The following is a 24,660-nucleotide window of genomic DNA, read 5'->3' on the forward strand; positions in this document are numbered from 1 at the left end:
CATTTATTATGTACACATATTAAATATTTCCTTTACATTTACATTATACTGACAACCAGATCAATGTTGTAATTTTTGCTTTAACAGTAAAAAATAATAGAGAAAATCAAGAGAAGAAAGTCTATTGTATTCACTGATATTTTTATTCTTTTCCATTGTTATTTCTCTCTTCATGATGTTCCAAAATTTCTTCTTTTATAATTGCTTTCTCTTCAGATAACTTTTTTTTTTTAATAAAATACTGAACTTTATTGAGAAGTTTCAAGCATCAAGAACTGAGGAAGTATTTTTTAGTTCAGTTTATCAAAATACTTCAGTTTTCCAGCTGGATCTGGGATTACTGTTTCACCACCAGGTTTCCAACCACCAGGGCAGACTTCTCCATGTTTATTAGTGTACAGGAATGCTTGAACCAAACACAGTGTCTCATCCACAAATCTACTCCCAGGAAGGTCATTCAGAGTAATCTGTTTTAGGATTCCTTTGTCATCAGTAATGAAGAGACCTCTAAGAGTGTGGCCCGAGTCTTCCAGATATACGCTCTAGTCCTTTGAGATCTGATGGTTCAAATCTGAAAGAAGTGGAATCCTTATTGGCCCAAGTCCTCCTTGTCTTCGAGGGGTATTAATCCAGGCCAAATGGGTAAACTGTGAATCGACAGAGCATGCTACCACTTCAGTGTTTATGGATCTGAATTCCTCAGTTCTATTACCAAAGAATAACTGATTTCAGTTGGACACACAAAGTGAAATCAAGTGGGTAGAAGAAAAAAAACAGGTATTTCCCACAATAGTCAGTTAACTTCCAGCTGCTTAAATTCTCCATTTATCACAGCTGTTCCTTCCTAATAAGGTGCTGGCTTGGAAATCTTGGCTTTGCTGAGGTGCAGGGAGTGTGTACCCACCAGGTACACTTGTCTACACGCATAGAAGTGGCACTCCTCTTCATGGGTTGGGGGCCTCTCCTCCACCTCCAAGACCCACAGAGCTTTGGCCGGCAGCAGGAACAGCAGCAGCAGCAGCAGCAGTAGCCTACGGCTCCAGCCAGGGGCCGAAGTGGTTGCCGGTAGCCGCTGCAGCGCCTCCATGACCACGCGAGGGCAGTTGCACGTCCCTTGGCTCGAGCGCCACTTCGCCCGCCACCAGGCAGCTGCAACCGTGCACCCAATGCCCATGTGAGCCGAAGCACGGCGTTGCAAGACCTGCCCCCCCTCCTCATTCCCCCATCCCCCGGGCTCCCCACCCGGCCACATAGGTGTGAGCCCCACCTGCTCACCCCCTGCAGAGAACTTTCTTTAGCCATTCTTTTAGGGTAGGTCTGATGGTGACAAAATTTTTTAGCTGTCCCTCATTGAGAATGTCTTGATTTCTACTTCATTATTGAAGGATCATTTCACCAGATATAGAACTTTGGATTTACAGTACTTTGAGCATTTGAAAAATGCTGTGACTCTTCTTTCTGTCCTTCATGGTTTTTGATAAGAAACCCACTGTCATTCAGTTTGTTTTTGTCCCAGCAGATAAGGTGTTTCTGTATTGCTGCTTTCAAGATTATTTATTTTTAGTTTTCACAACATGGATTACAGTGTGTCTTGGCATAGATTTCTTTGGGTTTATGGTGTGTTATTTGCACAGCTTCTTGAATCTGTAGGTTTATGTCACTTGCCAAATTTGGGGAAAGTTTCAGCCATTATTTATTTCTCGGAGTACATCTTCAGTGCTGCCATTTCCCCTCTCCTTCTGGGACTCCAGTAACACAAATGTTTATCTTTTGTTGTTATCCTACAGGTCCCTAAGGCTCTGTCATATTTTTTAGTCTAGATGACCTATGTTGTAGATTGGGCAATTTCTATTGTTGTCTTAAGTATGACTGATTTATCCTTCTATCATCTCCATCCTGCTGTTGAGCTTATCTACTGAGTTCTAAAAAAAAATCAGTTATTGTATTTTTCAGTTCTAAAATTTCTATTTGGGTCTTCCTTATACCTTCTATTTATTTTCTGATACTTTTTATTTATTTGCTTTTTTTCATTTGTTCATAAATGCTCACTGAAGCATTTTGATGATGGCTATTTTAAAATCATCATCAGATAATTCTCTTTTCATCATGGTATTGGCATCTGTTGATTGTTTTTTCTTATTCAGCGAGACGTTTTCATGATTTATGGTAAAACGAGTGAGGTTTTTATTGAAACCTGGATACTTTAGGTATTGTGAGACACTTTGGTGGGAAAAGGGGTACTTCACCTGGTTACTGTCAGGTAGAGTTGGAAATCCAAGTTCTTTTGCCTCCATTGACATCCAGGGAAGGAGGGGTACCTTGTCCCTCTAGGATGGAAGTGGGAATTCAGCCTTCCACTAGGAGTGGGAGAGGTGCCTTATTACCACCAGGTGGGTTAAAAGTCTCAGCTCCCCACTCAACTTTTGCTGCTGGTTGTGCATGGGGGAGCCACAGTGGTGGTGTTTGGCTGGAGAAGAATAGTTATTATCTAAATGTCTTTCTGCCTCGCTAGATTTTTCCTTTCCTGGTTCTTTGGCTAAAGAGAGGAGAGCTTTCTGTACCTGAACCCATTGGTTTTTCCAGGCTGTTGGCTTCTCTAGCACCTAGAATCAGGAATCTCATTGGTGTGTCATAACTTGTTTCCCAAAGTTCCTAGTTGATCTGCATTCTTGTCCTCACTTTTCAGAATATTTTACTGTAAATATTAAATATTTACTTATTTAATAAGGCACAGATTGTTAGCTATACTTGGATGGAGGAACAGAGGAAAATATGTCAACTACGTCTTTCCAGACATGGATCTCCCCAATCATTTCTTCTTTTTTTTAATCTAGTCACTGCCCAAATACAATTACTCACTCCTTTTAAATTGGCCTCATATGCTTTACAACACAAACACTTCTTTATTAGCCGTTCATCATTTTAATATATATATTTAATTATTTCAATTAAAGTAAGAGTCAAGTGTAATACATAGTGAAATATGCTATTATTCTCCCTAATGTGTTTTTCTTTTTACCTTGACTGACTGGCAGGACCATTAAAATGCTCTGTTTGGAATATTGATTCTCTTTTGTAGCAGTAGACATTTTCATAGAATACAGATTTTGAAATATTTTGTAACTGTTTTTGCTAAACTAATTGAAAATGACATTGCAATGTTGGGGAAAAAAATCACCCAGGACAACAAGCAAATATGTTCTATACATTAATTTCATTTTAAATGTCCATTTTTGTCAAGGCCACAGTTGTCTTAAATTTTCTAAACATATCTTGATATGTTTTGAAAATTCCTTTCTAACTTTCTATTTGATGTGTCAAAATACAGAATCCCAGCTGTAGGCAGTTTTTTTTGTTGGACTTGAGAAGCACAAATTGTTTTACAAAACTTGAATTTCCTGGGTGTATAATCAAAAATCAAAAAGTCAGTGTTTTCTATTATCTAGTGCCTTTAAATTCACATTTAAGTGATTATTAAAAATTTAAAATGTTTTATGATACTTAAATTTTTAATTCAGAGTACATTTTATTGAATTTAAATACATATTAGGCATATCCTTTGAGTTAATGCAACAAAAACATTTTTAAACATTCTAATACAAACATTTTCTGTGCTGTTTACATAAATACAGAAAGACATTAATGAGAATTTAGACACACATGCTAAAAAAAACATTACAACTACTAGGAAATATGTCATAATAAACCCATGGTCCTTGATTTAAAAAAAAAAAAAGTAAAGTTTATGGTCAAATTTCTATCTTAAGAGACACAAAAGCAGTTCATGTCATCATATTTTGTGGTATTTTTAAACCATTACATAGCATTATAGTTAATTATATATGTAATAAGTCTAATATTTTCATTTGTTTATCAAATAAACTTTAGAAAAATAAGAATTTGTGCTAATTATTTTCTGAGGTAAATTACAAATTAAATAGCAAAATCAATTTTTATAAGCAAAAGTTCTTAATAGATAACACACCAAAATAATATATAGACTTTAACCAATATCCTAAACAAGTTTCACTAGCATTCTCCCATTTGGGACATGAGAAATAATGAAATATAAATGTTACAGGTTAATCATGTGATTAAAAGTAATTTTGACAATGTTAGTCATGAGTGATGTTCACTGATTTCATAAGTAAATTTCATTATAAGGGCATAATCAGGCATTCCTGATTTATTGAAAATTATATAGATATTATCATTATGACACATTAATCATGAAGGTAAGCAAGTCCAAAGAATTGTCTAGTTCGTTTCACAGGCCATCAAAAACAGGACTTTCTTTCCCAGCTTCTCTTACAACTTGTGAATCACATTTTCAAATGCTGATACAGTTTAATCATACTACTTTTGAAAAGTAATAAATCTTTAAGCTTACTAAATTGTCTCATTATAGGCACATCTCTATAGTGAAACTCACCTGGCATTTGCTAAAGATAGGTCATTCCTTGGAGGTAAATTTCAAAGCGTTTATTACTCAAAATTGCAGACATTACTGCTTTGCCTAGGCTAGATCATCCATAAAGTACTTAGCTCCTACCTACAGGCTAAAAATGTGACTTACAGTCTGTTTTCTGTTTGTCCTGGTAAAATTACAAATAGCACTTTATTTCATTCTCAGTGTTTGGATGATAAATTTTATGGTCACACTAGTTATTGAGAAAACAGTGAAGACTCTCAAACAGAAGTATATTGATTCCCCAGCACCACTGCAGGAACACAAGTATGCCACAGAATAGGTTCTGTAAGCCTTAAGAATAAAATTATGGAACTTATTATTTAACTGACCATCAAAAGGAGTGAAATTTTTTTTAAAGAAAGACAGTTAATAGATAATAGCCTCATTTTTCTAAGAAGCACCTAAGTAGCAGGCCAAAGCTGTTCAACATAGTTAAACCTAGACTCTTGAGGAGGACTCCTTGGATTTCAATCCCAGATCCAAATACCTAATCTCTCAAGCTTCAGTTTCCTCATCTATAAAAAAGTAGTTAATAGTTTCTGTAGCATAAGGTGATGTGGAAATTAAATGAGATAACACATTTCAAAGTATTTAGCACAGTACTTGTCACATGCTAAGCACTCAACAGATGTGTTTATTACTATTTAATAATATGATATACCCTCAATAAAGAACTCAGCTGATAAACTGAGCATGCAACTGACCTTTCAGGTATACTGCAAATACATTCCTAAATATCACGTGAAAAAAATGCACATAGATAGTTCCAGTTTTCTTTTTATCTATGCTAGAGAAGATAAATTCGCAATTAATCAAAATCAAAGTAGATAGTACATAAATATGTATAATTTAAGATTCCAAAATAATTGAGTCATTCATCTATTTTTCAGTCAGTCAATAAATATAAATTCAGAGAAAGCTATAATAGGTCAGTGTGCCTTTTAATTAATACTGGAACACACACTTGAACTTGCTGCCACCTAAACATGCTAACGGGAAGCAAGTCCCTAATTCATTGCATAACTTGTTCAGTTAGAGAAGATTCATTTTCTATAAAGAAGTAGATATTCAGTAAATAATTTGCACAAATCTATTTAAATGCCTCAAAGATGAAAACCCAGGGAATAAGTGAGCAGAACTGACATTCTTTTTCTTTTGATGAATTTAATTAACGACAAACTTTCAGTGACCAAAACTAACCAACGAAAGCTTTCTAAAAAATATATTTAATACAAATTTTGAATTGGATTCTGAGATATTCTGAGGTACTCTTGAGGTACTCTGAGATATTCTTGAGGTATTGGCAGGGAGGAGGAAAGAGAAAATTAGTGGAGTGGACACTAATATCTACAGTACCATGCAAAGAACTACAATTACTAAAATTCTTTATATAAAGTCAATACACTGTATTATTAAAATAAAGGATTGGGCTTCCCTGGTGGCGCAGTGGTTGGGAGTCCGTCTGCCGATACAGGGGACACAAGTTCGTGCCCCGGTCCGGGAGGATCCTACATGACATGGAGCGGCTGGGCCCATGAGCCATGGCTGCTGGGCCTGCATGTCCAGAGCCTGTGCTCCGCGGCGGGGGAGGCCACAGCAGTGAGAGACCCGCGTACGGCAAAAAAAAAAAAATAATAAATAAATAAATAAAAATAAAATAAAGGATAAAAATAAGGTTAACATTTGCACTGCCTATGAAAAATAAAGGACAATAGGAACTTTTTTTTTAAAGTTTTTTTGATGTGGACCATTTTTTAAGTCTTTATTGAATTTGTTACAATATTGCTTCTGTTTTATGTTTTGGTTTTTTGGCCGGGAGGCATATGGATCTTAGCTTCCTGACCAGGGATCAAACCCGCACCCCCTCCATTGGAAGGCGAAGTCTTAACCTCTGGACTGCCAGGGAAGTCCCAATAGGAATTTAGATAAGTTGAAAGCAACATACCCTGTATAATAGTTTAGGAATCAGAACTCCCTTTGCTCATTTGATTATTACACATTATTAAAATCTGACAGGACTTTTTATTCTATTATTACTGTTTTTCAAAGAAGTAGAAGCAAACAATGAAGTTTTAAAGGCTTGTTTATCTCTGTTAAAGTATGTTGTTTCAATTCTGAAGTCATAATTTAGATTTTTCTTCTAAAAATAAGTATAACTTTATGAAATTTGATGTTTACCTGTACATTTATCCATGCACCACACACTTCATGGCATCTCCAATGTACCCTCTCTGTGGTAGGTATGGGATACAGAAATAAAAGCAGAATCCAGGAAGGAGACATATAAGTGCATATTTATAATACAGGGTAATAAGCACAAAGAAACATGGAGTTATTTGAGCCCATAAGATGGCACATACTCAGCTGGGTATGAGGGATCTGCCAGGAAGTAACATCAGATTAAAGTCTTGAAAGCTGAACTTGAGTTCATCAAAAGGGAGGAGCACAGGGGGCAGCATTCTGGACAGACTCTCTATGTCAAGGCTAAATCAAGACAGTGGGAAAGGATTCACAATTTGGAAAACTGCAATACTAAGATATGGGAAAGGTGAGCCTGTAGAGCTTTGTCATGGAAGCTGCCACATTAGGCTACATAGTGAGATTTGTGTTTCAGAAATATGGCCCAGCAGCAATGCAAAACATGATTAACCGAAGATGAGACTGAGGTAGGAAAATCAAGACCTTAGCTGTTGCAGCTGGCGAGCATGGGGTAGGGGAAGCAGTGAGTGGATTAATGAGCTATTAAAAAGGCCAAAGGAATAGAGACTCATTACTAATAAACATTAGTTAATAGAGAAGAAAATAGCACAGTGAGCTCTAGGTTTTGGCCTGGGTAACTAGATGCTGAGAAAAAAGGGAAAGACTGCAAAGAGAAGATTTACATTAGAGCATAAACTGAATATGAAAAATCTGGGAATTTTAAGACATCATTAAATCTACTTATTATGCTGCAAAACTCTGTTGGCTAGAAAGACTGATAGAATTTCCCAAGGTGTCTAATATATAAACGTGGAGTAGTTTTCCTACTTCAGCTTTTCTGCTTGCTTAGTATTTTCAGTTGGTCATTTCAATTTACAATTGGTCATTTTTAGTTAATCCATTCATCTCCGTGAGGTTAGTTAATGGAAGCATTCCATTTTTAACCTAACAGTGGTGGAATAATTTTCTGGAAGTTCTCCAGAGAGACTCTGAAAAGCCAAAATTCAACTTTAATTTTCTGAGTACCTTTTCTGCTTAAAGTTACTGAAGAGAATTGTCTTTGCTAGGAAAAATAGCAAGCATTAACACTTAAAAATTCAATTTACTACATAAATATTTCAGATTATTTTACATTGGGGTAGCAATTTTTCTTGCTTGAGAACCATTTTGTGGTGGCACAAGAGAAGAATGTGTACTGCATATGAGCTACAAATTGGGGATTTGTATATGTCCAGTCACAAATACATTGTTTTGAATTGGACTTAGTCAAATAGCAGGTCTGAATAATTTTTCACTGAATTCAAATTGTTTAGATTAATAAGTGAACTGCTTGGTTGTCTGCCATCATATAGATACCACCCAAGATCATTTTATCAAATTAATAATTAATTAAACCAAAACAAATGCCTGGCTTATTGCTCTAAAACAAGAATAAGATGAAACTTGCCATTACTTAAATGATGTAGTCTATTCAACAAAACTTGTGTCAACAGTTAACATCTTTACACAAAGCACTGCTGCAACAAAATGAGTAGCTTCCAAGTGACACTTTATGTGTATTATTTATACTAGTAATATTTTCATCATTAGTTAAGATGCCATATAAAGTATAATTTTTCACTACCTGAATTTTATGATAATTTTCTCAACCAGAACATCATATAAATGTCTAAAAAGTATTTTTTTCAAATAATTGAACACCTCTTTTTCAAGCTTTAATCCCCTAGTCACCAAGATCATGGGTTCTTTGCCCCCATCCCAAATCCTTCCCTCTTTGCCTGTGATTGTTCGGAACCCTGCTGCACTGTGAGCAGGGGGACATCAGAACCAAGGGCCCCCCAGCAGGTTTCACATCGCTGTCTTTAACCTAACCTAGTATCCTGCCATATGATGTTAATGTTACATTTAAAACCATTAACAACTTTTCATGTCTATTCAGATTTCATTGGACTTATAGTGATTTTTATAAAATAGTTCAGTTATATATGCAATAGAAACAAAGTATTCTATTTTAAAGAAAAGTCTAAGTTACTGGCAGCAACATAGAACTGCTTTAGTACTTCTTGATTTCAGACAAAGGATTAGTATTATAAACCAGTAATAATTCATTTTTAGATATTTAGCCAGCCATGGATACCAGGAAATCATGAAGCACGGAAGCATGTCAGTAGCATTGCTACATCCCGTCTATGTGAACCTGTACCCTACAACATCAACATCAGCTGTCATTTAAGAAATCCAAAACCCATAGCTTTAAAAAAATGTTCTCCAGGGGGCTTCCCTGGTGGCGCAGTGGTTGAGGGTCCGCCTGCCGATGCAGGGGACGCAGGTTCGTGCCCCGGTCCAGGAGGATCCCACATGCCGTGGAGCGGCTGGGCCCGTGAGCCACGGCCGCTGAGCCTGTGCGTCCGGAGCCTGTGCTCCGCAACGGGAGAGGCCACGGCGGTGAGAGGCCCACGTACCACAAAGAAAAAAAATAAAAAACCGTTCTCCATAAAGACTAAATATCACTTTAGCCTGGTGTGGGAAAACAGTGGCGATGAGTGGAATGAGATTAGGAAATCTGCTTTCGTGGTGATGGAGATTTGGGGCAAGTGTATGGTTTTATTTCCTTGCCTTAAACCAATATTTTTGTAAGAAAAGTATGTTTTTCTTATGGACATTGTACAGTAACCATCATTAACAAAGGTAGAAAGTGCTAATTTCCCCTTGAGGACACTTTTTTTCAATATGACTGAAGGATGAACTTTACATGAAAATTATTACAAATACTTCTACATCTAGTAAACATGATTGGGGAAAAAAGCTTTTTAAGACAAATGGCAAAGGGTTTGTCTTTAATGAATTCTTTGGTTATAAACAGGTCTTGAGTGACATTCGCTCTGTGTACTATTTGGTTTTGCTGGTGTCTGTTCTGTGTGTCACTTGAGGACTAGAATGAAATTAATTGTCCTGGGTTACAGCTCATAGAACATACTTAATACAATTTACCTTGCTTTAATGTAAAATAATAATAGAATGAAAATATATCTTTAGATCCGAAATAGCATATATTATTTACAAAGCTACTGCTGAGCATCTTGCACAAACTTTTCATCCTTTTAAAAATAAAAATTCATGTGTTCTTAACAGGAAGCAGAAACAAAGCTGAAATCCAAACTCTTTGACATCTTCCTGTGACTCTTGACATGATGTTTCTCATTCACTGGCCCACAGATTCCTGAGTTACATAAAGCATAATGAAACATAATTAGCATAACCTGGTTATTCTATAATAACTTATTATCACTTTAGCAAAGCAAAAATGTCTGGAAGAGGTGATCCAAACTACTGCCAAAACCAACAGTTCCTATTCTAAATACTCAAGGAAAAAAATGTTTATGAACTATGAAAATTTTGATTCTAATCAGTGAAGAAAATAAGCTAATATTGATTCATTCATAGCACCAAGTATATGGGAATATGTGACAATAAAATAGGAGAATCCAGAAAAACTGAGAGAGAAAAAAAATAAGACTACATAAAAAATTGTAAAAGAAACTAGCCTGTGGTGACAAAAGAAACAATATATATCTGCAGTGTAATAGATTCACTTTTAGATTGGTTGTTACATGTTCTCTGGTGGAAAAAAGATGCTTATTTTTGTGTAACTATATATATTCTCCTACAATATTGTTTAAAAAAGCATATCCAAGCACATAGTGAATGACTAGGTCTTTTTAAAACTAAAAAATGTAGATGGATTAATGGCCTATGCATATTGAATTTTATTTGGAATACCATTTTGAAGCAACTTACATTTTTTCTGTGCCTGGGGGCATTATTTTCTATACCATTGCTATCATCTGATTTCCTGTAGAGAAAACAAGAAAGAAAATTACTAGATGTTTACACTGCATAAAACTAAGGTCAGTACACCACCTATATCATGGCCATCAGGTTAAAATTTAAAAGGTCAATACAGACAGAATTTATTCTTCCTAAAAATGTTTTACTCATAGTGTTGATTTTATTTGTATGCCATTGCTTGGAGAGGAACTGTTGCCACAGATGACAGTGACAAAGGCCTGTTTCTTTTATGCAGAGGGAGAATTGCTTCTCCCCAAGCATGAGTGGAGGCTTGAGTATATAGCCTAACTTAATATGTTGCTTTGCCACATGCAAGATAATAGCCAATCAGGAGCTCAGCCAGTATGTGCAATACAGGTGCTGTAATTCAACATGTTTATTACATTGAATTAGAGGTTAAACATGGTTCTTTATCTACCCAATGTGCATCAGAGTAAGACCACAATGTGGGCTCCAGATTCTTAAGGAAAACTAAACTAGGTTACAAGGGTATATAATAAATACCCTTCTAGATGTTATTGGCAGGCTTGAGCTCATTAAACTAGTACCACCAGATAATAAATTCAACAACCTAATCGGCTGTCTAAAAATTTGGGGGATGGGGCAGGTAGGTTAAATATTGTGTGAAATTGTGTGGGTTAAATATCTGGGTGGATCAGATAAATGCTGTTTGAAATGACTAGCTTGTTTTGATATTATATGCTTATTTAGTAGTGTACTATTGTTAAAAGTCATTTTCACCAAGAAATTCTATGAATCACTGGTATCTAAACACATATATAAGCATCAAATATAAAATGTATTGATAAACAATATTCTCTGTAAAGAAAAATTTATCTCCTAAACTAAAAATTCTAAAAACAGCATTGGTGAAAGTTGCTCTAAATGAGTACAAGTGCCCTTGATACTTGATTTAAATCTAAAGATACTGAAATATCCAAAAGATGAGAAATGTGACTGCAAGGGACTGGATAGAAACACTGGGGAGGCTGAGCTGGGAGAACAAAAGAATCCAGGCAACAGAGTAGTTGTTTCAAATACCTGAATGACGGTCATGTTTTTTATATGACTCTGAGTATAAGAAAGGTAATCAATACATGGGAACCAGAAAGATAAAATGTTCAAATCAATACAAACAAGATGTCCAAGTTCTCCGGAAAGAGATTCAAATTCCTTCCAACCATGAGAGTCTCTGATTCTAAGACAACACTTTTTTCCTATCTGGGGTTATGGAACTCCTGACCCATAAAATAATTATTTTATGCCCTTAATTATTATTTTATGCTCTTAATTTAGAAGTTCATATCCTGTTGATTTAAGTTACCTGCCATGTGTGAACTGAGTAAAAAATAACTATTTGAATAATGTCTACGAATATCTGCATGACAGCTGTCCGCCCCACTCCTGCTCTTTAACTGTGGCTATAGCACTCACACCTCAGAGCCCCTGTTGACTGAAAAAGATAAACTTCAGTGTCATTTTGGGTTGGTAATAGTTGCTCAGCCCTCCCATTTCCTAGGTTTCTTTCGGCTCCTTTAATCTGGTCTCATTTTCTTGGTCCCCAGCCCTTGGCAGTGTTACTTGGACTTTAAGCACCTCTCTCACTAGGCTCCACTGTCAGTTCTCTGGCTTGGTGGGCTCAGTAACTCCCACGTTCACCAAACCAAATGATATCCCTGGTAATTTTCTTCCTAGTTCTCCTCATGCTCCGCTCAACTCTAAACAAAGGAGACTGTAACAGAAATATGCCACAATTTGTGTTCCTTCAAAAATAATGACACAATTCTAGCCCAGTGATTTTCAACACTGAATTCTGAGAATCAGAATCTGTGATAGGCACTTTAAAGAAATACAGATGCCCAGGCACCCATCCCAGAGGTTCTGATCTAAGATATCCAGTTAGGTCTGAGTAACTGTAATTTTAAGGAGCATCCTAAGTGATCAAAAATATAGCCAGGGTTGAGAATCATTGCTTTACACAAATAATACTTCCTCATGGTTCTTGAGTGCCTCCTGTGCATCAAAGCCTATGCTAAGAATTTTTACACATAGAAAGTCATTTAATCCAGAAACCTTATGTGGTAAGTAATATCATTAAACCCATTTTGTTGAAGAGAAAACTGAAGCACAGAGAGGTGAAAGTAAGTGGTGGAGGGGGATTCTGTTGCATGCAGGTAAATGCCAAATGCCATTCTTCACCACAACATGGACATCTACAGAAAATAACACACACGTTATATACTCTTGTACTTTTTTCCTCTAACTGCAAACATTTTATTTAATTTCATATTTATCTGTATTTTACGCATGTGAAAATTAACCTATTAAAAAATAATACTTACAGCTGTTCAATTTGTTCAAATTCCTTCCCATCATCTGTGTAACAAAAGAAGAATTTAACTCTTAAGATTGGTTTATTATTCTTACAAAGCATATATGCTCAATTCTACTTTCCCCTGAATTCAACATCCCCTGACTGCCTGTGCTGTTTTCCCGCTCTGGAATGAGAGAGATGGGCCCCATCAGACAGCTGCCCCTCCATCATGTCCACTCCTTCCCTGCTCTCCCGACTTGCAAAATTGCCTGCAGTTTTGATCAAGCATAGTCTGGTGCCTGGGATCATCAAAAACAGAACTGACTGATTTGTAATTATTTAAGTTATGAAAAATTTAGTACAAAATCAGGAAAAAATACAGAATATAAAATAAATTTTCTTAGGGGACCATTGGTTTCTCAGTCTGTTATCCATCAGGCACAGGCTATGAAAACAGAAAGCTGGCAGGCAATGTCTTTTATGAGAATTTCAGAATGTTTGATAAAACGTTTTTAAAAATGAGTTATCTAAATGAAAGAATAATTGTTTGTCTTTGAGATCTTTTATATTAAGCTAATGCAGAATTTTCTAATATTCCAGTACCAGTGCACATATCACTTAATTGGTGTGCTGGTCCCAGTAACACCAAAGAAAAGGGAAAAAAGGTATATTTTAACATTAAATTTTTTTAGGAAGTTGATACAGGAAGACCATCAATATAAGCTCATAGCTCACTGTCACCATTGTTATTAACATAAATACCACTACAAAAAACAAAAGTTAGATTTTTTTCTAAAGCCACCATAATGGATTAAGTCATAACATGAGAATTATCTAAAAAAAAGAAATCCTACCTGAGTGCTTCTTTTTCTTTTGGGTGTACATTTCAAAAAGCAGAATAATAGCCACTAAAAGAACCACCTCAACAGCTATTCCAAGAAATGCTTTGAGAGGCACCCAATAACTCAGCACGACAAGTTCAACGTGTTCTTCACTCTCGCCTAATTGGAATATTGCATGGCACCAGTAAGATCCCTGATCTTCCTCTGAAAGTTGCATTATCTTGAGCCTTGTTTCATTAGCATTTTTTCCATTGATCACATACTTATTGTTCATTGGAACACCAACAGGAACCTAATAGAAGGAGACATTAAAATCCATTCCTATCATATTGCATAAAAGATACATGTCCTGAATGATCTAGTTTTGAGTGAAAGCTACAAGATAGTACCAAGAAAACTGCTTACCAGAAAAAGGGCATATTAGGGACTTCCCTGGTGGCGTGGTGGTTAAGAATCCGCCTGCCAATGCAGGGGACAGGGGTTCGAGCCTGGGCCAGGGCAACTAAGCCTGTATGCCACAGTTACTGAGCCTGTGCTCTAGAGCCCGCTAGCCACACCTGCTGAGCCCGCGAGCCACGACTACTGAAGCCCACGCACCTAGAGCCCGTGCTCCACAACAACAGAAGCCACCGCAATGAGAAGCCCGCGCACCGCAACGAAGAGTAGACCCCGCTTGCCGCAACTAGAGAAACCACGAGCGCAGCAACGAAGATCCAACGCAGCCAAAAATAAATAAATTTATTAAAGAAGGGAGCACATTAAAGTATGTGAGAAGTTATACATACAGAGCTCAAGTCTTACCATAGTTTGATCTTTTAAAGGTAGCAAACAAAGGAAAAGTACACTTTGCTTTAACTACTTAGCACTGAATGTTTGAAACTACAGTGTGCAAGTCATCGTGGGTAAATATTCTATGCGAATTAGAAATACAGAAATTTTCCAGCCATCCGGGTTTCATGTTACAATCCCTTACTAGTTCAGAATACTTCCTCCTTCACAATTGCAGGCATACATTCATTAAATCAACTATTAAATTAATGAAGCTATTATATCTGATCATTCCTGTAAAGGAAGTTCACTGGCTCATGGCATTGGGAGTTCCTCAAACTGGAACTGAAGACGAAATCTTCAGGCCTTTGAAGCTGATGTAGAAGAAATGGTAGAAATCCCTCTAAGCCTGGTATACATGGTGGTCTGCGCACCTTCTGTCTTCTCTCATAGCTGAATTTCTCTCTTTCTGACATGTTGGCTTCTGAGATTCACTGGGTTTTCCTCAGCCTTTTAAGATCCATACTAAGCTATTTGGTGGCTAATTTATTTAATCCATTTAAATTAAATTTTATTCTCAGGCCATTTGATGCCTTCATTGCTCTATCACTCAGCTGCACTGCTCAGTAAATGCTAATTTGCATACAAATATTCTTGGAGGTTATCTGATGAAGAACTGTGAGTTTATTATTTGCCAAAAAAATTATAGCAACCTAGCTCACTGTGCACAGCATTGCCTATGATGCTTGTTACAAATGTACTCTAACTCAGAGCTGATAAAGTACTGCATGTTTAATAGGTGCCCCAGGTAAGCCTGATGAAGATGATGGTTTGCCTACTTTTTGAAAAAACACTTGACCTAAAGTTTTGACTTGCACCCTCTTCCCTGCACTTTTCTCATATCCTAACATAACCCATGCTTAGGGCCAAATTGAGAGAAACTTAGTATAGCAAATGGAGAGAAGTACAGACTACATTCTAAAAGTTTAATATAATTAGACAAGCTTTTTTTGTCTAGTATCACATATGCGTAAATAAATTAGGCTATGTAATTCAGAAACTATGTCTGTTACTTGTTTTTACAAATTTACATGCTCTTTAAAACTATTTCCATACACAAAATGATTGCCTTTCCTAATCATCAATAACAAGATAAGTACAAACATTAATAGTTTAAATCTACTCCTAAGTGATTTGGAGCTATCTCTTTGAAAACTCAAACCAATCACAGAATCAGTAACTCACCCTTTTAAGTCATACCCTCTGTCGTCAACAGTCTACAATAGCATCAATATTGTCTAAGAAGGAATTTAATATTTCACTAAGATCTACCCTGTCTCATACCGTTCCTTCTAGAATTGCCTTTACAAGACTTCAATTTCAATGCTCATTAGCACCAGGGCAATAAAAGGGTGTCCCCTAAAGGACAATGTCCTAAATTTCCCTGCTATTAGAGGCTATCTGGGAGGAAGAAAACCAGAAATGATTTCTTAAGTACTCATGTTTTTCTTAATATCAGCTCTTTGAAAAGCCATTAATTCTTTAATAGGAATTTAAAGTATTTGGCTTCCCTTAGGTCTCTGGAAGTCCAAAAGAGGTCAGTGACACTAAAAGAACCTAAAACCTGAGTTTAAGTTACCAAATTTTCATTCTTTTCTCAGATGCTGCCAGTGTATTGCATTCTATCACAAATGTTTCCAGAGACAGAAACAGGAAAAGAAAACTCCCTTTCTTTTTTTCTAGTTACTCTCATGAAATGATAAGGAAAAAAAGAATCTTTTTTGTTGGGGTTATATCTAAACTTGTCAACTAAAAATGAACTGTAACTTCCTTTCATAGAATTTTATTAAATGGCTAAATCTAAAAAACAAAGTACCACTTAATGAAACATTAAGAGTATCTTCAGATGTATAATGTAATATGCTAAAAACACCAAATGACAGCTCCATTCATCACTGTTCTTTCTTCATGAACACATATTAAGGAACAAGATAACAGAAGTATAAATAGTCCTAAGAACTGTGAGTGTATTATAATCTTATTATTTATCAAATAAAAGTTTTTATTTTGTTTTCTTCAAGTCAAAGAAATATGATCTTACCTGTACACTCCCATTACTACGGTACCAGGTCCAATTTAAAGGAAAACAGTCTTGACATTTACACATCAAGACAACTGAATCCCCTACATAAGTGATCAACGGTTTCTTTTTTTCATGAAGTTCAGGGACTAAGAAAAATGGAGAGAAACATATGTTACTGAAAGAGTTTGAATAGGGGGAATGTATTCAAGTTGAATAGATGTATAGTTGTAGTAGGTAGGTGGTGCAATATAATTGTCAGTAATATAGAAACAGAAGGAAGGTCTTCTATTATTGAGCCAATAACAATTACAAGTATTGTAATAGACTGTTTGTTACATGCTTTGGATAAGAAAGAAACTTCATGTTTTCAAGACTGTTCTTTCTTCCCACCTACTAAGTTACGTTAGAGCAAATATTTTTTCAAAGTTTACCCTTAAATGGCACTCTAGTGAGGAGACAAAATTTTCAGGATTTAAAATTTTTATTTGACACAGATTTATGAAAAGAGTTGGAGAAGATGGGAAGATGAGAAAGGAGCAAAGGAAATTTTAGAGAAAGAGAAAAGAATAGGAAAGAAAATGAGATAAAAAACACTTTTGGGCTTCCCTGGTGGTGCAGTGGTTGAGAGTCCGCCTGCCGATGCAGGGAACATGGGTTCGTGCCCCGGTCCGGGAAGATCCTACATGCCGTGGAGCGGCTGGGCCCGTGAGCCATGGCCGCTGAGCCTGCGTGTCCAGAGCCTGTGCTCCGCAACGGGAGAGGCCACAACAGTGAGAGGCAGGCCCGCATACCAAAAAAAAAAAAAAAAAAAAAAAAAACCCACTTCCATGTGGTTTTGTAGGAAAAAAACAAAAACTAATATTCATTGTGATAAATTTCTTAAAGTTTGAAGCAGATGCCATTAGTAACAATAAAAATGAGCACTGAATTTAGAAAAATTAAGTTTTAAGGCTATGGATAACTTGGTAAAGAAAATTAAAGCATAAGAACATAAGCAAAGCAATAAAAAGCCAACTAGCAGCTTCCATGGTGAAATCAGTTCCTTCTGATTGACCTCAAAAGATGTATTATAAAATGTACACTTTTATGAGAGACAGACTTATCAACAAAGATGACTTTTGTTGATTTTTTTTTCTTTTACTAAGTTTAGCAGGTTTTGTGTTTTGTTTTTCCTTTTTGTTTTTTTGGTTTGCCAGCAGAGAGACAATGTCTAAATTTTTAATACTGTGTTGACAAATTTTATAGATACTGTTTGCTATTCACTTGTTATCCTATTTTTAGATTTTATTTTGGGGAGGGTCAGGGTGGAAAATGGAAAGATCAATTTTAATTGCTAAAATTAGGTTTACAGATTAAATACATTTTCTAAACGCTCTTGGCTTTCTACTACCAGAAGAATATTGGGCATTTGCTGGATGTATGAACTGTAAAGATGAGGAAGGGGGAAATAACTGGTAATAAGTGGAAAAGAAATTCTGACTTCTATAACCACTTGTATAGGGGTAAACATAGGGTTGGATTTCTTCACAGGTTCTGTCTTTAGGTGATTAATGTTACAGTGATGAGTGTCAGAAGTCTTCAGTTTTCCTTATGGTTCAACGTGGGCCTAAATACAATTGCACATATCACCCCCTCCTTCATCAGCAGTGCTGACCAGCAGAGTGTTGAATGAGGCACTGCTAATAATAAAGAGATGCAAATAAGGAAGGTATATCACCACTGAAAGTGTAAATCATAAGATGACAGAGCAAGCTATAAGTCAATGGTTCTCATACTTTTCATAACCAAGGAAATATGTTTTGATAAAACTGAATGAATTTTACATTACCCAAAGATGTGAACTGCCAATCAGAATTTATAATCACCCCACTAATAGTTTATGAGCACCTAGTAAGGTACCACTAGGGTACTCCTGAGGTAGGAGAGAAGTGAACACATGTGATTGGCATGACTGAAGTCATCCCAGCCAGAAGAAATTGGTGAGTTGACCTTGCCAGAGGATATTCTGAACACTCTTTCGAATGGCTACTAGTGTCCCACACTCCTTATTGGTTACCATTAGGCTGAGGGACACTAAGGGAAATGTGGTTAATATGTGTCCATTTCAAAGCTCAATGAGCGTTTGAAGTAGTCAGCACAATGAGACAATGATGTGACAAACATGTAAGATTTGGGTCCAGGAAATATTAGAATTATAGCTTCAGTGTTACTAGTGTTGAGGACATAGGTTGGTCATACCCTTCTACAATGTTACTGTAAAGAATTAAGTACAGGAACACAATATATAAAGGGCTTGGTGTAGAGCAAACACCACAAAATTAGAACTTTTGTTGTCATCATGTACTGGTATTGCTTTTCTTAATTGAGTTTTCATACAATTTGTAATGCCCACAGCCTTCCTACATTAGCCAGCTTAATGGCATGGATTATTGTCACGTGCAAGAATGATTTTTAGGCCAGTTGGCCATGTGGAACAGAGAAGAAATAAGACACAGAATAAAAGGAGAACTGGAAATTCACCTGAATTCGTCTCAGAACCATAGGAATGTATAAAGACACCCCCAAATGTGGAAAAGGGTCCAAACTGAGCCATTTACAGAACACCCAGACAATCTGAGAAAGGCGATTAAAAGAGATTAAAATGATGAAAAATAAAAGATGAATTCACAGGAGACAAGGCCCAGAAGAATGAAGAAACAGTAGCTTTGAGATGCTGGAGGTGGCACCAATCCATCCTTTAATAACATATATTAAAAAACTTTTCAGTGAAGCTGTAAAACAAATTCTGCTGCTTGAAACACTTATGCAAGTCCTTGGCTAAAGCAGATGAATAAGAGTTTGTGGAGAGAAACCAAGATGGCAGAGTAGAAGGACGTGCTCTCACTCCCTCTTGCGAGAACACCAGAATCACAACTAGCTGCTGGACAATCATCGACAGGAAGACACTGGAACTCACGAAAAAAAGATACCCCAAAGACAAAGGAGAAGCCACAATGAGACAGTAGGAGGGACGCAAGGTTGCCCACTCTCACCACTCTTATTCAACATAGTTTTGGAAGTTTTAGCCACAGCCATCAGAGAAGAAAAGGAAATAAAATGAATCCAAATCAGAAAAGAAGAAGTAAAGCTGTCACTGTTTGCAGATGACATGATACTATACATAGAGAATCCTAAAGATGCTACCAGAAAACTACTAGAGCTAATCAATGAATTTGGTAAAGTAGCAGGATACAAAATTAATGCACAGAAATCTCTGGCATTCCTATACACTAATGATGAAAAATCTGAAAGTGAAATTAAGAAAACACTCCCATTTACAATTGCAACAAAAAGAATAAAGTATCTAGGAATAAACTTACCTAAGGAGACAAAAGACCTGTATGCAGAAAATTATAAGACACTGATGAAAGAAATTAAAGATGATACAAATAGATGGGGAGATATACCATGTTCTTGGATTGGAAGAATCAACATTGTGAAAATGACTCTACTACCCACAGCAATCTACAGATTCAATGCAATTCCTATCAAACTACCACTGGCATTTTTCACAGAACTAGAACAAAAAATTTCACAATTTGTATGGAAACACAAAAGACCCCGAATAGCCAAAGCAATCTTGAGAACGAAAAACAGAGCTGGAGGAATCAGGCTCCCTGACTTCAGACTATACTACAAAGCTACAGTAATCAAGACAGTATGGTACTGGCACAAAAACAGAAATAATAGATCAATGGAACAGGATAGAAAGCCCAGAGATAAACCCATGCACATATGGTGACCTTATCTCTGATAAAGGAGGCAGGAATGTACAGTGGAAAAAGGGCAGCCTCTTCAATAAGTGGTGCTGGGAAAACTGGACAGGTACATGTAAAAGTATGAGATTAGAACAGTCCCTAACACCATACACAAAAAATAAGCTCAAAATGGAGTAAAGACCTAAATGTAAGGCCAGAAACTATCAAAGTCTTAGAGGAAAACATAGGCAGAACACTCTAGGACATAAATCACAGCAAGATCCTTTTGGACCCACCTCCTACAGAAATGGAAATAAATCAAAAATAAACAAATGGGACCTAATGAAACGTCAAAGCTTTTGCACAGCAAAGGAAACCATAAACAAGACCAAAAGACAACCCTCAGAATGGGAGAAAATATTTGCAAATGAAGCAACTGACAAAGGATTAATCTCCAAAATTTACAAGCAGTTCATACAGCTCAATAGCAAAAAAACAAACAACCCAATCCAAAAATGGACAGAAGACCTAAACAGACATTTCTCCAAAGAAGATATACAGACTGCCAACAAACACATGAAAGAATGCTCAACATCGTTAATCATTAGAGAAATGCAAATCAAAACTACAATGAGATATCATCTCACACCAGTCAGAATGGCCATCATCAAAAAATCTAGAAACAATAAATGCTGGAGAGGGTGTGGAGAAAAGGGAACACTCTTGCACTGTTGGTGGGAATGTAAATTGATACAGCCGCTGTGGAGAACAGTATGGAGGTTCCTTAAAAAACTACAAATAGAACTACCTTATGACCCAGCAATCCCACTACTGGGCATATACCCTGAGAAAACCATAATTCAAAAAGAGTCATGTACCAAAATGTTCATTGCAGCTCTATTTACAATAGCCCGGAGATGGAAACAACCTAAGTGTCCATCATTGGATGAATGGATAAAGAAGATGTGGCACATATATACAATGGAATATTACTCAGCCATAAAAAGAAACGAAATTGAGCTATTTGTAATGATGTGGATAGACCTAGAGTCTGTCATACAGAGTGAAGTAAGTCAGAAAGAGAAAGACAAATACCGTATGCTAACACATATATATGGAATTTAAGGGAAAAAAATGTCATGAAGAACCTAGGGGTAAGACAGGAATAAAGACACAGACCTACTAGAGAATGGACTTGAGGATATGGGGAGGGGGAAGGGTAAGCTGTGACAAAGCGAGAGAGAGGCATGGACATATATACACTACCAAACGTAAGGTAGATAGCTAGTGGGAAGCAGCCGCATAGCACAGGGAGATCAGCTCGATGCTTTGTGACCGCCTGGAGGGGTGGGATAGGGAGGGTGGGAGGGAGGGAGACGCAAGAGGGAAGAGATATGGGAACATACGTATATGTATAACGGATTCACTTTGTTGTAAAGCGGAAACTAACAGACCATTGTAAAGCAATTATACTCCAATAAAGATGTAAAAAGAAAAATTAAAAAATAAAAATCACAGTAAAATCAAATCCCATAACTGTCGGGTGGGTGACTCACAGAGTGGCGAACACTTATACCACAGAAGTCCACCCACTGGAGTGAAGGTTCTGAGCCCCACATCAGGCTTCCCAACCTGGGGCTCTGGCAATGGGAGGAGGAATTCCTAAAGAATCAGACTTTGCAGCCTAGTGGGAATTGATTACAGGACTTCGACAGGAGTGTGGGAAACAGAGACTCCACTCTTGGAGGGCACACACAAAATAGTGTGCGCATCGGGACCCAGGGGAAGGAGCAGTGACCCCAGGAGAGACTGAACCAGACCTACCTGCTAGTGTTGGAGGATCTACTGCAGAGGTGGGGGTGGGGGGTGGGGGCTGTGGCTCACCGTGGGGACAAGGACACTGGCAGCGTGAGCCCTCCCAGAGTCTATCATTAGCCCCACCATAGAGCCCAGGTAGGCTCCAGTGTTCGGTTGCCTCAGGCCAAACAACCAACAGGGAGGGAACCCAGCCCCCACCTATCAACAGTCAAGTGGATTAAAGTTTTACTGAGCTCTGCCCACCAGAGCAACAGTCAGCTCTACCCACCACCAGTCCCTCCCATCAAGCCACTTAGGTAGGCTCATCCACCAGAGGGCAGACAGCAGAAACAAGAAGAACTACAATCCTGCAGCCTGTGGAACAAAAACCACATTCACAGAAAGACAAGATGAAAAGGCAGAGAGCTATGTACCAGATGAAGGAACAAGATAAAACCCCAGATAAACAACTAAATGAAGTGGAGATGGGCAACCTTTCAGAAAAAGAATTCAGAATAATGATAGTGAAGATGATCCAGGACCTTGGAAAAAGAATGGAAGCAAAGATCGAGAAGATGCAAGAAATGGTTAACAAAGACCTAGAAGAATTAAAGAACAAACAAACAGAGATGAACAATACAATAACTGAAATGAAAACTACACTAGAAGGAATCAATAGCAGAATAACTGAGGCAGAAGAACAGATAAGTGACCTGGAAGACAGAATGGTGGAATTCACTGCTGCGGGAACTCTGGATAAAGTAGGACACACAAAATCTTGGGGTTGAAAGAATTCAAGTTTAAAGATGGTGAAATTGCTGATTCAAACTAGTGTCTAGGAAGATGAGGTCTAGGAACTACTCAGTGAAAGTGAAAACCCTATGGAGTTGTAAATCTTAGAGATTTATATTTGCATATTTATGGACTAGAAAACATTAGCCTGTGTCATTTTTGGCTCAAGGATGTTTAGGTGTTATCAAATTGGGAAAAAGATTCTTCCATATAGTCAAAGACAGCGAACTAGGTTTTAGCACTGGGGTTTGAAGCTTAAGTTCAAACTGATTCTATTACTGTGCTCTTCCATTTGACTCCTTGGATGCTTCCCAGTGAGGACAGATGGCTGGGCCAAGGCAGGTTTCATAGCACTTGGTACTATCAGAATCTCACCACGTCTTCCAAGAAGTTCTATGTCCTATTACTTATGCTTTACCAACTAAGTTTCTGCATCTTTTTACTAAGAGATTTTAACATTGATGGTTATTATAGAAATTTTCAGCATCTACCTCAGAATATTTGACCTACTACTAAAAAACATTGCAGACCACCACCCATCTTTCTTGGTGAAAGGCAGTCAGTGACATTAGCAGTTGCAAGCTTCCAGTGTGACTTTGGCTTTCTCCCTGTACTGTCATCAACAGCCAAACACACAAAGTCAGCAGGTTTTTCCACACTGTACTAATCAGTGATGTTGAGGCCCTTTTATAATCTTGTAGTAATAAATCAACCAGTTCCCATAAAGGCAGAAGGAGGGACTTTGCTGATAAATTGTTCTGAGGACTCAGGCTCATGCACTTTAGTTGACTCGTGATCGATAGCAGAATTTTTTTTTTTTTGGCTCAATTTTAAAGGGAGGATAAAACAGGCTTTTCATCCACACTCAATTGAACAGATAATCCTCTTCTTAGGAAAAGCCATAAGCAATCCATGTGGAGAAAGAGTAAAATAGGATATTTGTAAAAATAAAAACATACACCATTCTAGAAGCCTTACAAGATCTAATTAAATAATAACTATAATATGAATTGTTCTGCAGATGCCTTTAAATTGTACTCAAATGAAATGATTCCTCCAAGCAATATTCAACTTAGATAAATTAAAGAGAATTATTATTTTACCAAAGAAAATCTGGAAGGGCCCAACTTACTAACTGTATAAAAATCTTTAAGATATAGTACATACTTAAAAGTTACATTGTTAAGTGGGCATTTAAAACAAATAAACTGAACTAAACTGCTTTAAGAAAACTATAAAAAGAAAAAAAGTAAATATTCAGTGGCTCTTTGCATTCCTCAAGCACTTGATTTCAAACCTAGACCTTGTGTAGGTGCTTCTGACACCAGCCAGCATCAACCTAGTTACTCAAAATGGATACAGATCAAGAGGCCTTCTTTAAGACTACTTGGCATTAAATTTATTAGTACACTGAAAACTAAAATGCTTCTGTTAATCTTCACATTAGAGACTAGAATGATCACTTACAAGTAATAATTTAAGTAATTTATCATAACAGTGCTAATAAGAAAAAATGTAATATATTCGATATTTAAACTTTGAACAGGCATGACTAGTACATATTTCTAGAAAACAGTGCTATTTAGAAGAGGGGAAAAAGCAATTTTTTTTTTTTTTTTTTTTTTTTTTTTGCTGTACGCGGGCCTATCACCGCCGTGGCCTCTCCCATCGCGGAGCACAGACTCCGAACGAGCAGGCTCAGCGGCCATGGCTCACGGGCCCAGACGCTCCGCGGCATGCGGGATCCTCCCGGACCGGGGCACGAACCCGTGTCCCTCGCATCGGCAGGCAGACTCCCAACCACTGCA

General features: G+C 37.1%; 1 protein-coding gene and 1 pseudogene across 1 annotated transcript in view; both read right to left on the bottom strand.

Annotated features, from left to right (window-relative positions):
- Positions 1 to 221: 221 nt before the first annotated feature.
- Positions 222 to 1,118, bottom strand: LOC137220671 (peroxiredoxin-4 pseudogene; annotated as a pseudogene).
- A 6,088-nt stretch (positions 1,119 to 7,206) lies between these two features.
- Positions 7,207 to 24,660, bottom strand: part of EMB (embigin) — a 43,051-nt gene continuing 25,597 nt past the window's right edge. Inside the window, exons 5-9 of the mRNA XM_067730651.1 lie at positions 16,545 to 16,672; positions 13,688 to 13,967; positions 12,862 to 12,895; positions 10,469 to 10,523; positions 7,207 to 9,890 (exon numbers count right to left, since the gene is read on the bottom strand). Of these exons, the coding sequence (XP_067586752.1) occupies positions 9,873 to 9,890; positions 10,469 to 10,523; positions 12,862 to 12,895; positions 13,688 to 13,967; positions 16,545 to 16,672 (515 nt within the window). The 3' untranslated portion in view covers positions 7,207 to 9,872. The remainder of the gene's footprint in view (positions 9,891 to 10,468; positions 10,524 to 12,861; positions 12,896 to 13,687; positions 13,968 to 16,544; positions 16,673 to 24,660) is intronic.

This window comes from Pseudorca crassidens, chromosome 3, assembly GCF_039906515.1.
Source record: "Pseudorca crassidens isolate mPseCra1 chromosome 3, mPseCra1.hap1, whole genome shotgun sequence".
Taxonomy (NCBI): domain Eukaryota; kingdom Metazoa; phylum Chordata; class Mammalia; order Artiodactyla; family Delphinidae; genus Pseudorca; species Pseudorca crassidens.